The 17,159-nt window shown below is 45.7% G+C and overlaps 1 protein-coding gene across 2 annotated transcripts in view; it reads left to right on the top strand.

The window, feature by feature from the left end:
* Positions 1–17,159, top strand: part of UPRT (uracil phosphoribosyltransferase homolog) — a 183,367-nt gene that overhangs the window by 61,652 nt on the left and 104,556 nt on the right. The window contains exons 3-4 of one of the 2 annotated variants that reach the window (XM_086918403.1): positions 1–70; positions 616–681. In XM_086918403.1, coding sequence (XP_086774529.1) covers positions 1–70; positions 616–681 — 136 coding nt within the window. The remainder of the gene's footprint in view (positions 71–615; positions 682–17,159) is intronic. The other variant, XM_086918404.1, reaches the window with a different exon arrangement.

Genomic DNA, 17,159 nt, shown 5'->3' on the forward strand with positions numbered 1-17,159 from the left:
ATCAGACTTGTGGTTGAAGAGGGACTAAATCAGCTGCCATACACAGAGTCTACAGTGACCACTCCAACAGGTACGGCTGTTAAATAGCATCACCATGAGCTTGTGAGTACACGAGTAACCCGCTCAGCTAGTCTGTAGGTTGAACAAGATCTTAAACGGTTTTTCTTTTACAAGCAGGCCCAGCGAATATTTATTTAGTCCATAATCAATGCAAAATTGTTATTGATTTTAGTTTACTGTCCATGTTTAGCCAAGAACTATTTGCTCAAAGAAGCACTATCTAGGACACATCACCAAATAGAAGATAAGACGCCTAGACCATACTGTTATGTTTCATTCATATTTTTTGTTTCTCATAAGTAACACTTCAATGAAGGACATTTTCATTCATGCTCATTGAAGTATTCCAGTCCCTAGCTAAGTTACTATAAGTGCTATTTAACTTAAGTGCCACACTTCCTTCTACAGTATGATTTCACAAAACCTTAATCAAAGTATGACTGTCCAAGGATATTGTGAGTTGACAGAATACAGCAATTATATACTTCTGCTCATCCTCACAATATTTCAAGCCAATTCAATATGCTATGCTTGCTTCTTTCATTTTTGTTCTAGCATTCACTGGCTCTGATAGCAGCAAGAATAAAGTCGGAGGAGCAGTAAGAGGAACACAGGGTTCAGGTGACCTCTGCTTGGTTTTTCCTCCTCCTAACCACAGGCTAATTTCTCCCTCTTCCCATTTCCTCTTCTGTGGGATTTTCCTCACTGACCCCTTACAAGATACAGTTACAGAATCTGTGTTGATGGCTGTGTATCACTCTTCTCTTCCTCATAACATTTTAGAGCACCCCATGGGTTTCCATGTTAGTGAACAGTCATACTTTAGCTTGCAACATAGGTTCATCATCTTCTCTTCTCTCCATTGCCTGACGTCTAAGAGACAGTTGCATTTTCTCCTGCCCTGTCGAACTCTTCTTTTTCTAACCCCCATGGTCACAATCCAGGCTGGAATAGAAAGGCGGAAGATTGTGTGACCCAATAAGTCCTTTTGTATACCTCTTCCACAGATTCGTTGGCGAAGCATTCATGGAAACGCCAAACGTAGTTAAGAACATCTACGTGTGTGTCTTTCTTTGGAGTAAAAATGATGGTATCAAGTGTCTTTCTTTGCTCTCTGACTAGAGTGATTGTTGCCCCACCTCAAAACGTAATTCAGGATGCTCTTCTACGCAGCCCTCTGCCCCTAGCCCCTTAATCAGACATCTGACTGGTAGAACATCCTCAAAACAAGCAGAGAGAGGAAAAGGAACATCCAGTGAATGTGGGAAACAAAAGAGCGTGGGTGCTGGCTGTAGATTGTGAGTGTATATGGGTTTGATTCATACATTTTTTCTGTATTGCCAATTGACTAGTGCAATTTGTTTCTTGTAGATTTTACTAGTTCATATGTGTTAAACTGAATAGTTCTTACTTTTTAGGTCTTGCCTAGGCAAGTGGTGTTGTGTAGTTCATGGTGTTGTGTATTTCCTTGGAATCCCAGGACCTGCACGTTTTGGATGACCTAAACTGAGGGCTTGGTGTCCAGACCGGTCCAGACACCCCCACAGGATATGTCAAGTTCAAGTTCAGGAATTTGTATAGCGCACTACTCACCCAGAGGGTCTCAAGGCGCTTGTGGGAGGGGGTGCATTATTTATCGAATAGCCAGGTTTTAAGTTCCTTTCTGAAGGAAATGTGGTTCTGTGTGAGGCGGAGGTGAGTGGGGAGAGAATTCCAGGTCTTGGCCGCCAGGTAGGAGAAGGATCTTCCTCCCATGGTGGATCTGTGGATGCGCGGAACTGCTGCGAGAGCTTGATTGGAGGATCTTAGTTGGCGGGTGGGAGTGTAGAAGGACAGTCGTGTGTTGAGGCATTCGGGTCCTAGTTTGTAGAGGGCCTTGTGTGCGTGGGTGAGGAGATCGAATGTTATTCTCTTGTTGACGGGAAGCCAGTGGAGGTCTTTCAGGTGGCCGGTAATGTGAGCTTGGCGAGGGATGTCCAATATGAGTCTGGCTGATGCATTTTGGATGCGTTGGAGTTTTTTCTGTAATTTGGCTGTGGTTCCGGCGTAGAGGGTGTTTCCATAGTCCAGTCGGCTAGTGACCAGTGCGTGGGTGACAGACTTTCTTGTTTCGGTGGGGATCCAACGGAAGATTTTTTTGAGCATACGAAGTACGTTGAAGCAAGAGGATGAGACGGCGTTGACTTGTCTGGTCATCGAGAGGGAGGAGTCTAGGATGAAGCCTAAGTTACGTGCGTGGTCTGTGGGTATGGGTGCTGTGCCCAGGGCCGATGGCCACCATGAGTCGTCCCAGGCAGAGGGGGATGACCCTAGGATGAGGACTTCCGTTTTGTCTGAGTTAAGTTTTAGGCGGCTGTTTTCATCCATTCGACTACTTCTTTCATGCCTTCATGAAGATTGGTTTTGGCGGTGTTGGGGTCTTTGGTGAGGGAAAGGATCAGCTGGGTGTCGTCAGCGTAGGAGATGATGTTGAGGTTGTGTTGTCGCGCGATGGATGCGAGGGGACTCATGTAAACGTTGAAGAGGGTGGGACTGAGTGATGATCCTTGTGGTACTCCGCAGATGACTTCGGTGGCCTCTGATTTGAATGGGGGGAGTCTGACTCTCTGGGTTCTCCCGGCGAGGAACGAGATGATCCAGTCCAAGGCTTTTCCTTGTTTTCCGACGTTGCTGAGGCGTTGTATGAGGGTGCTATGACACTGTGTCGAAGGCGGCGGAGAGGTCGAGTAGGATGAGGGCAACTGTTTCTCCGTTGTCCAGTAGCGATCGGATGTCGTCTGTCGCTGCAATGAGGGCGGTTTCGGTGCTGTGTTTTTCGCTAAGTCACTCGTGCTCACTTATTCTCAGAAAATACACAGGATGGCAATTAGGACGTTTCAATAAGTATTTATTGGTCCAGCGTCAAGCTTGTGTAAAACATATTTGTTGCGACAATCAAGACACAGAAGCAGATTGCAAGTACCAATGTATTAAATAGTAGATACATTCCTACCAGAGTGCTAATAAGATAAACATAAACAATTCATATAAAACCAGTAGCACTTGCATATTCCTAAAATGCGCGCCCTAAGTAATTTGCCTAAATGTACCTAGTCTAGATATGTATATGCGTATATGTATGTATGTAGCCAAGAAACCATATGGGAAGTACCATCCCCCTCCCCTGATGGTAGAGAAGGAAGGACCCCGTCTCTGCTCCGAGGATGACACCCTGCAAGGGATGTCAGACTTCTGCATGTCAAAGATTCAGGATCCTGTGTCAGCTTGGAAGAAATTCTCCTCTAGTTTGCGGGGGGAACGAAGTGTCTTATATACCAGAGTGGTCACTCCAGGATTTCTTCTGGAATCGATATGTTTTGAAAACAATCATAAGTGTTTTTCCCAACAAATGCGATCATGCACAGCGAGCTGTTGACCAAGTTTGAAAAAAGTGGTGACCCTTATACAGAATAATTATGCAGTGCCTGTGGATATGTTTAAGTGCGTCAGGTACAGAGATTATGATAAACTCCTAAGAGCCTGGTTTCGAAGAGACAGGAGCAAGCTACTAGGCAAAAGGGCACCTGTTCATAATCGTTATTGTCGTGTGGATGCTACAATGTATGTAAAAAGGGGTATACATGACAGGACTAGCCTAAAGGACATGACAGTGGTAATCAGTCTAAGAGCTTTAAACACGCCCAGCACTTTTCAATGGTTCTTTAATCTGCCTTTACAAACTCCTTTGTTTTCATTGTCCGTAGCATACATTTGTCCCGCCTTTGGTCTGTTTTGTTCCACCCTGGGGACTGCCCCTGCTACATGAATCCCTTTACTATCATATGTTTGATTTCAGTACGCTACTTTATCTTTTGCTCTTTTCTTGCTGCTGCTCCCAGTTCACAAGATCTTTCTGCCATTCCCACAACACCTCCCGTCCCTCGCAGCTTGTTTTTATTTTGAACAGCTGCTCTAACTCCCTCTCCGGGCTGCAGCTGCCTCCTCTCGCTGGCTTTTTTCGGTTGGTGTTGTTTATGTAGTGTTGAGTATGGTGGCAACTGGCTTTTTGGTGTAGCAGAATACTTTTATGGCAGTGTTGTTCTATTGCAGGGTTAAATGACTAAACGATTACAGATCCCCTCATGCTACTACTATTAACACCAGTCTCTGGTCAAGCTACACCTGCCCACTGCTCTCGTGGTTACTATCTCAGGCTGCCCAAATTCTAGGGCGTCTCGGTTTTTATTAAAAGTATAGACGTTGTACATGTGAAAAAAGACGGATCCCTGAATGCCTTGCCCCTGTTGGTTGGCACCGTTTACGCACAACAGATCACCATCTCCGTGAAGCTTGTGCAGGATTACTGGTGAGACACTAGAAAGGGACAGCAGCTGAGTGGGAGGAGCAGTTTCGCTTTCTGTACATCAAGGTGGTGTTGCTCCTTCACTTTGCAGCATTTATATCTGGAAGTACTTCTTAAAATTCCGTTCAACATAACAACCTCCTCACACATAGAAGGTATGTGAAATATAATGATGCAAAATATGGCCTTTATTATCTCCAGCAACATAAAATACAAAGAGATGCAACTAACCCAGTGACTCATAGGTTGAACATACACTTCTTGAAAGATTTTTAGCTGTGTGCTAAACATGTTACGTGCATGTTGTGCATTCATTCACCTGGTGTTCCAAAAAGGACTACATCATGGACTTACCACAACAAGCCTAACAGGAGCCAATATTATTTTAACCGTTGTAGAAAAATGAGACATACAGCATTATATTAGGTGAATTATCGCAAGTGTACTGCGAACAGTGATAGACGGATACCAAGATGTGTCAGGTGGTAACTTACCGGTGTCGCATTTATGTCAAAGGACCCGGTGAATAAAATTTAAAAAAAGACGACCTAGTGTGTAGGGACAGTACTTGTGTCACCATTTGGTGTTGTCTTGGCTTACTGGGGGGACGATTGACAGGGGCTGTCCGGGACCTGATTCCGGCTCAACAATACCTATCAGCACTGCAATCCTTTCAGTTTCCAGTTCAGTTTCAGCTGTACACCTTCAAGATGTCTCCCAAGTGCGAGCACTCTGTGTAGTAATTTCTGCTGCTCTCACATTCACGGTGGTAATCAAATTAACCACATCGCTGCTGTGCATTTTCCCCCACTGTGCTGACTTTTCATTTACTCCATGTTTCATGACGAGCTCAGCTCGTCATCAGCACAGCTCCACTGTGCCTCATGACGAGCTGAGCTAGTCATGAGCATCGAAGGGGTTAAAAACAACTATAGTGGACAAATAGATGTTTTTGATAATTTATATTTTTGGTTTGATTCTATTTTCAAGAAAACCCATAAAATATTCATTTTAAAATTATCCCAAAAAATGATATCTATAAATCGTATTACCTTTTCCCCGTAAAGAAATTGCTGCTTTATTTCAATCAATAACGAAACAATTTAATTGCAGAATGTGAATATAAATCTTTATGTTCGAGGCATGTGGGCTGCTGAATTCATATCTATGCATAGATCGCCGACTAGTGTTGGGTCCGGATGATTGCACCTTGTTGTCCTGGGAGAGTCTTCGAAGTATCACGAGATAGGTGACTCCTCCCCTGGACTACAGTGCGCATGGGCATCCTCTCCATCCTCAGATTGTTTTTTTCCGCCATTGGGTTCGGATGTTATTCCTACACTCCAACTTCGGAATCGAAACAAAACTTTTATAAAGGCCAAAAGGCCTTCGACTTCGACGGTATTGTTCCGCTCGGTACTTCTAGACTCGATCAAGCTTTCCATCTCGAACTGGTCGTTGACGCGGGCCGTTGGGCCTTTTCGACGCCACGTGGGCCTGTTGTCGATGGAAAGGAGCCCGTTCAAAAGGTGCCCACAATGCCACTCAAAGTTCCTGCATACTGACAAGCACTCAGTATGCAACAAGTGCCATTCTCCAGACCATAAGGAAGAAACCTGCCCAGTCTGTGCCCAGTTCCGGTTGAAGAAAACCATACGGATTCGACGGGCCGCTAGGCAAGAGATGCAGCGACAGGCACCGGAACAGGCAACATCTTCGATGATGACCGAGAACTTCCAGAAGCTCCAGATTTGGACCTAGAGATCGTCACCGTCGAGGACTACTCGGACTACTCGGACTCCGATGCCGAGATCCCACCGGGGCAAATTGTGAGTACACTGCCCCGACACCAATTACCCCGTTACCGAAGGCTCCGGTCGAGGTATCGTCAAAAGGCCTTAGCCAAGATCCAAAAAAACATTCGACAGCCCCGCTGTCCGGCTCTGCTCTGAAACCTAAGCCTTCAGAGACCCCAGGGCCATGTACCGTGATCCCAAAGAAGGTTCCAGAGCACAAAAAGGTCGTCGACCCGAAGGGCGTCGACCCGAAGAAGACCGTATAGCCTAAAGGCGTCGACCCAGATAAAACAGTCGACTCGAAAAAGGCTGTCGAGCCGAAGGGCGCCGACCCCAAAGAGGCCGTCGAGCCAAAGAAGGGCGCAAAGCCGAAAAGCGCCGACACAAAGAAAGATGTTGACCCAAAAAAGCCAGCTGTGCCGAAAGTCGCCGAACCGAAGAAGGTCGCCGACGGAAAGGGTGCCGCATCGAAGCCTGTAATCCGGCCGGAGAAGGCTATCGAACCGAAAACAAGCGCTCCAAAAACACCAGTCGATCCCAAAAAAGCCATTGACTCGGAAAAGGACAGTCAACCAAAGAAATCTGACGAGCACAAGAAACGTGTCAAACCGAAAGACCCGGTCGACCCGAACAAAGAGCCCGAGCCGAAGAAGAGCAAAAAGGCACCAAAAGTCATCGAAACAGAAGGTGTTATCGACCCAAAGCCAGAAAAGTCAAAGACACAACCAAGGACAGTGGAGGAAGAACTCTTCCATCCTGATCCATCAGACGACCAGGCAAAAATATATATATTAATCCTGAGACTGGTAAAGTTACAATCCTGCATAGGAAAAAGAGGCCACTGGACACTGACTCTCATTCCGCCATTCCACTCAAAAAGAAAGACTTTGGGACTTCTCCCTCTATACCCCTCAGTCCTTCCTATCCCACTATGCCTACTACACCTTTTGCTCCTTACTCTCCTTCTCACTATGGGGACAATGAGGGAAACACAGGGGAGGATCCACAGCATGATTATGATTATCCAGAGGATCCTAACCCTCAAGATGAACCATGGGGGGGAGCCAACTGACCCATATGATACCCATCCCATCCCTGACGTTTCTTCATACCCAACTAAGCCGTCACCTACTGACGACACCATCGTCTTCAACCAACTAATAGATAGGGCAGCGCAGTCCCACAACGTAGACATGCATAATGACCCTGTAGAAGAAGACTTCTCATTTGACACCTTCCCTACTTCAGAAAAAAGCGTCAGAACACTACCTATGCTAAAGGGAGTGTTAAAACACGCGCCTGATATATTTAAAGATATAGCCAGGGCACGTGTAATAAATCCTAGGATTGAGAAGAAGTATAGAGCAGCCCCTACAGACCCTACGTACATCAGAGGTCAGTTACCATTAGACTCACTGGTAGTGGCTAATGCACGCAAAAGGGCCAACTCGCAGACAACAGGGGAGGCTCCTCCTCCTGATAAGGAGTCAAAAATACTAGCGGCCTTAGGCAAAAGGGTAGCATCACAGGCCTCCAATTCATGGAGGATTGCCAATAAACAAGCTCTGCTAGCTCGTTACGACAGGGTGCCCTATGACCAGCTTGAAAGCTTAATGCAACACCTGCCTGAGCCTTTTAAAGCTCAAGCCAATGACCTCATACAGGAGGGAAAATTTATTACCAATGCCTCCATCAAATGTGCGCTTGACGCAGCAGACACCGCAGCCAGGTCTATTAACACTAGCGCTTTATTACGACGACATGCATGGCTGCGTATTTCCGGCTTTAAGAACGAGGTGCAGTCCACCATTCTTAACCAGCCAGTCAATCAAGACTTCCTTTGTGGCCCCGCAGTCAACACCATTTTAGATAAAATGTAGAAAGACACAGAAACTGCGAAATCAATGGGTGCATTGCAGTTTCAGCAACACAGGTTCCTTTCGACGCTCCTCATACAGAGCAGCTACACGAGGCAATACTTCAGACCTCAACTTCATACAAAGGCAACACCCAAGGTTCCTTTAACAAAAACTCCAACAGAGGAGGTTATAGGGGCAACAATAATAAGGGAAGAGGACGTGGAGGCGACAACACCAGAGCCTTCACTGCCACAAAACAGTGACTTCATCACGCTACCTCCAGACCACCTAACACCGGTCGGAGGCAGACTCCATCAATTCCTACCTGTCTGGAACACAATTATCACGGACAGGTGGGTGAGACAAATTATCCAGTATGGTTATTGCCTAGAACTTACTTCTACCCCACTGAACATACCACCCAGACACCGTCCTATGTCCAAAGAACACATCACCCTGCTACAACAAGAGGTGAAATGCATGCTGGAAAAGGGAGCCATAGAACCAGTCCCTTTCCAACATCAGGGACAGGGGTATACTCCCTATACTTCCTTATTCCCAAAAAGGACGGTTCTCTCAGACCAATATTGGACCTCAGACCCCTAAATCAATACATACTGTCGGAGCACTTCCATATGATCACACTAGAGCAAGTGCTCCCGTTGCTACAGCAAGGAGACTTCTTAGCAACATTGGACCTCAAGGACGCGTATTTTCATATACCCATCCATCCAGCTCACAGGAAATATCTCAGGTTCACAATAGAAGGTCAACACTATCAATTCAAGGTTCTCCCCTTCGGGGTGACCACTGCTCCAAGAGTGTTTACAAAATGCTTAACCACAGTAGCTGCACATCTCAGGAGGCAACACATCCATGTGTTCCCGTACCTAGACGATTGGCCCATACAAGCAAAATCGTACCAACAGTGTGCAAAAGAAACATCTCAAACACTCCAGCCGCTACACAGACTAGGGTTTTCCATAAACTACCCAAAATCGCATCTACAACCATCCCACATACAACAATATCTGGGAGCGACTATAGATACCTCAGTGGCAAAGGCTTACCCAAACTCAGCGAGGATAGCCAGCATGCAGATGCTCATTCGCAAATTTCTGCCACAACACTCTCTTCCGGCTTGAGTCTTCATGCAGCTCATAGGCATGATGACCTCCTGCATATTCATTGTCCCCCATGCCAGACTCCAAATGCGTCCATTGCAAGAATGCCTAGCACGGCAGTGGAACCAGGCTCAAGGACAACTAAAAGACCTAGTGTTGGTAGACAGTCGCGCTCACAACTCTCTGCACTGGTGGAACCCACAAAAACTTTCCAAGGGGCGACTGTTCCAAGAGCCGGTTCCACAACTAGTCCTAACAGCGGACGCATCACTGACAGGCTGGGGAGCCCACCTACTTCACTACACAGTACAAGGGCTCTGGACAAACAAACAAAAGAAACTGCATATCAACCAACTAGAGTTGCTAGCAATATTCCTAGCCCTGAAAGCATTCCAAAAATACTTGTACAGCAAGACGGGCGGACAACATGACAGCAATGTACTATATCCAAAAACAGGGAGGAACACACTCTCCACAACTGTCCCACTTAGCACAGAGCATATGGAAGTGGGCAATTCCAAAGCATATCTTTCTCCTGGCAGAACACCTCCCAGCGAAAGACAACCAGATTGGAGACCTGCTCAGCAGGCACAGCCAGCAACTACAAGAATGGGAGATTCACCCCCAAATTCTCCAACCATTCTTCAGGCAGTGGGGGCACCCAGAGATAGACCTATTTGCCACAAACGAAAACTCAAAATGCCAGTACTTTGCCGCCAGGTTCCCTCATCCATTGTCACAAGGCAATGCGATATGGATGAACTGGTCAGGCAGATTTGCGTACGCTTTTCCCCCAGCACCACTGATTCCGCTGGTGGCATGCAAACTGCGACAACAGTCACTCACACTGATCCTAGTTGCTCCCACATGGGCGAGACAGCCATGGTACACAACGTTCCTGGAACTTTCAGTAGTTCCTCATCAAAGGCTGCGCCTCGCACCCCATCTTCTAACTCAGAACCATGGAGAAATCAGACACCCAGATCCCAATCAGATGAACCTAGCGATCTGGCTCCTGAAGTCTTAGAATTTGGATACCTTAACTTGCCTCCAGACTGTATGAACATCATTAAAGAGGCAAGGCGACCAACTACAAGAGCATGCTATGCAGCTAAATGGAAGAGATTTGTTATTTACTGAAACAATAACCAAATCAACCCTTTAGATGCTTCCATACAGAACATTGTATGTTACCTGCTGCATCTTCAAAGATGCAACTTGGCGTACTCTTCCATAAGGCTACACCTAGCGGCTATAGCAGCATACCTTCAAAACAGGCAACACCTTTCACTGTTTAGAGTACCAGCAATAAAAACTTTTATGGAGGGTCTTAAAAGAGTGATCCCTCCAAGACACCCACCTTCACCAGTCTGGAATCTAAATATAGTACTCACTGGTTAGAGGCGGCAGACCCGAGAGCAGAGGACGGCCCGGGACCAGGGTTCGATTCCCGGCGCGGCAGGTTTCTGGACGAGGGTCAGCGGAATCGATAATTCTCTCGCCTCGGTGCCCACTCTGATCAGCGATCACACTCGGCAACTCTGGGCATTAGCTTGCCTCGTCTTCACTAACGGCCCCACCAGACCGCCGGGGATGCCTGGTTTCACCCTGGAGATACCCATTAAGGGACCATCTCTCAGGGAAGCCAGGAAGGGTTTCGCAGCGGTGGAAGCGCCTTGGGACCCTCCGGGTAAGTAGTGCGCTATATAAATGCCTATACATTTACATTTACATGGGACCTCCTTTCGAACCTCTACACTCATGCAAACTGCAATTCCTAACGTGAAAGGTGGCATTCTTAATTGCTATTACCTCACTCAGGCGAGTTAGCGAGTTAGAAGCACTAACCATTCAGGAACCCTTCTTGCAAGTACACGCTAACAGGGTGGTTCTTAGTTTATGCCTAACGTCATATCCAACTTCCATATTAATCAATCAATAGAACTGCCAGTGATCTTCCAAAATCCACAGTCAGTAGCTGAAAGAGCCCTACACACACTGGATGTAAAGAGAGCTCTGCTTTATTATGTGGACAAAACGAAATCATTTAGGAAAACAAAGCAATTATTTGTTGCTTTTTCACCACAACATAAAGGAAATCCAATATCAAAGTCAGGAATAGCCAGATGGATCGTTAAATGCATTCAGATATGCTATCAAAAAGCTAAACACACTTTAACTGTCCCCCTGAGAGCACACTCTACGCGAAAAATGGGGGCATCCATGGCTTTCCTAGGGAATATTCCTCTTGAAGACATTTGTAGAGCAGTCACATGGACTACTATACACACCTTCACAAAACACTACTGTGTAGACGTGCAAGCAAAGCAGCAAGCTGCTGTAGGCCAGGCTGTCCTCAAAACTCTTTTTCAAACTGCTGCAGCTGGCACAGGTAACCATCGCAAGAGGAGATACTGCTATTCAGTCTATGCACAGATATGAATTCAGCAGCCCACATTCCTCGAACGGAATATGCTACTTACCAGTATGCATCTGTTCTTGGCATGTAGGGCTGCTGACATTTATATCGCCCGCCCTCCTCCCCGGTGCCTGTAGCAGCTGCAGCATTATCTTTTGCATGGCCATCTCTTACTTTACTATCTCCATCTCTGCCACAATGGCGAAAAACAATCGGAGGATGGAGAGGATGCCCATGCGCACTGTAGTCCAGGGGAGGAGTCGCCTATCTCGTGATACTTTGAAGACTCTTCCAGGACAACAAGGTGCAATCATCCGGACCCAACACTAGGCGGCGATCTACGCACAGATATGAATGTCAGCAGCCCTACATGCCAAGAACAGATGCATACTGGTAAGTAGCCTATTCCATATGATAAATTGCTGAATGCAGACTTTATATTCACTTATATGGTAGAAAAAAGACTTGTAGTGTAATTCCATGTTTATGAAATAATTCCAGCCTGTAGCTTCACAGAAGGAAAAAAAAACAACTCCACTCCAAAATAGAACGATCACAGTAGTATCATTGTGGGCAGTTGAAAAACGGAATCAAGATAAAGTCAAGTTGAAGGCCTTTGTGCTCCTCCTAACCCTTCCTCAGGGATGTGGGAATCAATAGCTGAAATCTCGTGCTGCATCAGTGGGCCCCAGAGTTCACACCAGCGTGGCCAAGTGTACACAAGGAGCTTAGTGCTGCTGATGTGCTCACCACATGAAGCTCCTGTTTGGTGTCATCTGGTCTGGATTATCTGTGGCATCTGTGTGCATTAGTATTTTGTCTTACCACAAACTTTGGTTGTTGCTTATGGATAGTTTGACTCTGGAGTATATATGTGCATTAAAAACAATATGGAAATCCTGTATTTATAATAAAATGCCACCTGATGAAACCGGTCCCAGGATGCTTGTTTCCGGTCCAGGGAAGACCTGGCTTGGCATTTCAGGTTGGACTGTTCCCATGAGGCACAGGGTCAAGACTGCTATGCATATGACTGGGTCTGAACTGGGGTGGCAAAGTGAGCTAAAAAGGATGATGGATTTAACTCAGATCTGAGACTGGGGGTGAGTGTCTGAAAAGTTTCAGCCCTCCGTCCATAGTTTCCTTGTGCTTACCTGATGACAATGAGCACTATGTGATATTACAGAGTCATCTAAAGAAGTAGTCTGGACAAGTAAGTATCCCTGAATTAGACTGCATGAGCAACTGTATAGTAATTGTATAGCTCCACTTCTCCAGTAGCGCAGGACGCCTGGTTTTGTTGCTGCTGCTTGTGCTGAAGGGGCTCATTGTCCCATAATCATGTGTCCCAGGAAAAGGAGCCATCGCCAGGTTGCTCGTGCTCTTAAGTGCTCCACTTCTCCTGCGGCGGAGGTCGCCCAGTTTTATTGCTGCTGCTTGTGCTGGAGGGACTAATTGTCCCATAATCATTTTCTCCTGGAGGAGGGGCCTTCGCCGCCTGCTAGTGCTCTTAAGTGCTCCACCTCGCACAGGACGCCCGTTTTTGTTGTTGTTGTTTTTTGTTGCTGCTGCTCGTCCTGGAGGGACTCATTGTCGCATAATCATCTGCTCCACGAGGAGGGGCCATCACCAGGCTGCTCGCTATCTTAAGCACTCTACTTGGCGGACCCGTCCTGCGCCGGTCATCGTCAGGAAGAGGTAAGGCAGGGCCACCCCTATTGGACTTAAATTCACCTGGTCCTACCTGGAGGTGATACGAACGACTTTTTACCCCAGGGTACTGTAACTTGGTAATCTGTCTATTTGGGGCTGGATTGTACTTTGTTCTTTCTACGTCCATTATCAACCAGTACCAGGTAGTCAAAGGTGTCCAAGATGGTTTCCCTCTAATTAGCTGACCTGCTACAAGAACTATAACTTCTGCTGCTTAGTACTTTTTTTAAATTGAGACAAGGAGTCTGAGTATTTGGTTGTGTCTGTGGTCACTATAAGGGTAATATAGCTCAGATACTACCTATTAGTTATTTGCTTCCAGGTTTTTAGGCTTTCGTTGTATTGTTACTATTCTTACAAAGTGTTGAGATTTGAAAAAAGTTGTCTCCCCCTATAACCATTCTTTCCTCTACTGCTTTTCCAGTGTTTATCCCCTTGATTGGAAATGGGCCAACGTAAAGCTGTGGAGGGTGGTCATAGGGCTCCCAAAGGGAAAAGACACAACCATCGATTAGGGACAATGAGGTAATGGACAGGGTTGATAACCTGTTGTTGGAATGCACAGACCTGACTGATTCTGAGCCAGTCAAACCGGTACATAAAATATTTGAAAAAACGTAATCTAAACACCAACCATGCCTCCTTTTGGCCTTACAGAATGACTTGCATGGTCCCAATCCAACACAATTCTGTTAAGTCACATTTAATACCAACCCAACCAACTATTGAATGTAGCAATCTCTTTTCGGCCCACCCCATAGATGAAAATGCCATTGCAAATGAAAATCTACCAACAGTTTGCCAGGGCTGTTCAAACCCAGGGATTATTACATTGCTGCAAAATATGATGGGGATAATTGGGGATTTAAGGTAACCGATTTAAAACCCTCCCGAAGACGGTTAAGAGTCTTTTGGGGAGGGGGGGGGGGCAGCATTGCCTACCTTATATTTGCTCTCAGCATTTTGCTGAAGTAGGGATGTGTCGGCCTAGAGGGAAAGTTCTAGATGGTATTTACACTCCGGGTACTGAAGAGGACACGCCAGCTATGATATTCTTTGATAGGATTCCCAAGTTAACCTCTGGGGTTAGAGAAGACTTAGATTCCCTGATTAACAAGGTAAATATATTGGTAGAGAGTGACAAGACAATGCTACACATTAATTTGGAGTGACATTATAGGGGTCGAAAGGTTGTGTACCACTAATCACTGCTATGATAAACTGCGTATTTCCTTTGTTAATGATTTTGGGGAAGGTCTTATGACTGTTGAAGCTCGCTCTATCTCTAACGCAAACACACCGATCCAAATTAAGCTCCGTGTTCCAGCTATGCTTAGAGAGTTACCATACACAGTGGTCAAGATGGGGCGAAATGAAGCCAATAGTATGTTCACTGTTACTTCCTATTGACTGAAGCATAAGGCTCCTCCTTGAAGTAGTACAGTTGTTAGAGCTTTTGTGGAGGAAGAGCTAATCCATCTTTTACCATCCCAAATGCTGGCTGACCCACCACCCTTGAGTAGGGTGATAAAGGTAAGTCACAGATAATGGAATATTGGATCAGACCTTGTATTTGGAGTTTGTGCCTCCGGCTGTGAGTTATGGGGGCAGTCTTGTTGGGAAATCAGCCCTCTCTATCGTAATGAAATTTTACAATCCCAGGATACCCACATCAAAATGTTTTCATGGAATGGAGCATGGTTGACCAAGCTATTAGGGGAGGATGAGTGGGGTCATTTTATTGACATATTTGATATGTATCTCTTTCAAGAGACATGGTGTCTAGCGCCCGCTCAGAAGAATGGCTATACATCTTTCTGTGTGAATGCAATCCAATCTGCTAGGGGTAGACCTTCAGGGTGTTTGTGCACATGGACTAAAACATCACACCAATGATTTATTAGCAGTTAGGCTGGTGCTTCATCTGGGTTGATACTAAGAATCTATAATTTCTACAATAGAGTGGAGAATAGCAATAAGGATACTGACTGCATTAATATTTTAGGGCAAGCCCGCCTGGAGTGCCCGGAAAAGGATAGGCTTTTGGTGGCAGTAGATTTAAATGCCATCTTTGAACCGTTGGCACCTGCCCCCTCTCTCTCTCTAATGCAAGAACAGGATAACCAATGGAGTATTCCTTCATTAGATCTACCATGTGAACAGTAAAGGCGGGTCAACTGCTGGCCATGACACTAAACTGCGATCTCAGGGCCATTAACAGTAGATGTTACTCTGATCGCCAAGGCAAATTGACTTTTAACAGGGTTGGACATAGTAGCAGAAGCGACTACTTTTTGGCAGACGTAAAGCTCTGGCCAGTAATTGTGGATATGGATATAGTTGCGCATACAGATAGTGACCATAATGCCCTTTGTATGCTGCTGCGGGATAAAGTACCCACATCGTATGGTAATAGAGATACGGGTTCCCTCTCGTACACCAACAATCTGAGCACAATTAAATGGGATTGGGCGATGAAAAACCCATAAGCACTGGAAGTTATTAAGAATAGTGTAATTGTCAACTATGAGTCTCAATAGAAGCTCCCTCTCGTTTCTAGAATCGAGAATGTTGCTATTAATCATGAACAATTTACAACTCACATCAGTGAGGTGGTAGGGAAACAAAGGCGCAGGGGGAATACTGTGCCTAACTCTGATAATTGGTATAATGATGAATGCAGGAAAGCTAAGAACAAGCTCATCGCAGCCATAAAGACATAAATACAGCCAGAGATATCTAACAAAAGGAAGTTGTATCATCAAGTGATACAACCAAAGGATAATGGGAGAACTCCCTATTTACAAATTTGCAAGGAGCACTTTCCCGCAAAGAGTATAAGCCATTTTGGTAAACAATTGCTGGCTCTCTTAATGGTCGTAAATAAACCCATGATTTGGATGTCCAGCCTCAAGACTGTTGGCACATTTTGAACCGCTTTATTCTCACAAATGTATCACTACCGAAAGGGATATAGAGGCTACACGAATTAGTCCTATCTTAGTCCTATCTTGCCTTTTCGCTTAGAAAAACACTAACATCTTAATTCCTTCATTCCCGGTCATGCTATCGGCCGGACAGACTGCCCAACGGTCTTTAGAGGGAAAACCCAGAAACCTGGGGGCCATACATCAATCTACTTTCTAAAACAATCCTAGCTGGTCAGGAGATACCGCCTCCTGGAATTTAGTGGAAATTATTACTTTTTATAAAAAAGGGTACTGGGCAAACCCGACCCATTATAGGCCTAGAAGCCTGACTCACTACAAAAAAAAATTTGTAAAAAAGTTTTTCCTTGTATACAGGAGCGGACTAGGGGCGAGAGTAAACTCTTGGATTGGCAGGCGGGTTTTAGGCCAAATGCGAGTACTGTGGATCAGATTTTTCGTTTTGCCTGCATGTATTGGAGAGAGGGGATTATTGGCAAGGGCAAACTTTATGTGCCTTTGTTTATCTTCGCACAGCATTTGATTTGGTTCCCCGTGCCAAGCTATGGAGGGTCCTTGAGGAGATGGGCCTTGTTAGATATCCTTGTGAGGCTTCATGCTGATAAACTTGCACAGGTGAGAAGGGGGCAGGACAGGGCCTTGACTAACCCCATCCATATTGATCGGGGGTCAGGCAGGGCTGTGTTTTGGCGCCTAATCTCTTTACATTATACATACATGATGTCATTGGCTCTTTTGATAGAGATGGATTGTTCCCAAGATAGGAAGGCGGATGGTTCCCGCACTTTTTTGCAACAACTCCTGAATTCCTTTCAACTGTTTTGTGTGGAGCGGGGCTTGGAGCTTAACAGCTACAAGACCAAAAGTATGATTTTCACCAGACAGACGTCAACTTGTT

The sequence above is a fragment of the Lissotriton vulgaris genome, chromosome 4_1, assembly GCF_964263255.1.
Source record: "Lissotriton vulgaris chromosome 4_1, aLisVul1.2, whole genome shotgun sequence".
Classification (NCBI taxonomy): domain Eukaryota; kingdom Metazoa; phylum Chordata; class Amphibia; order Caudata; family Salamandridae; genus Lissotriton; species Lissotriton vulgaris.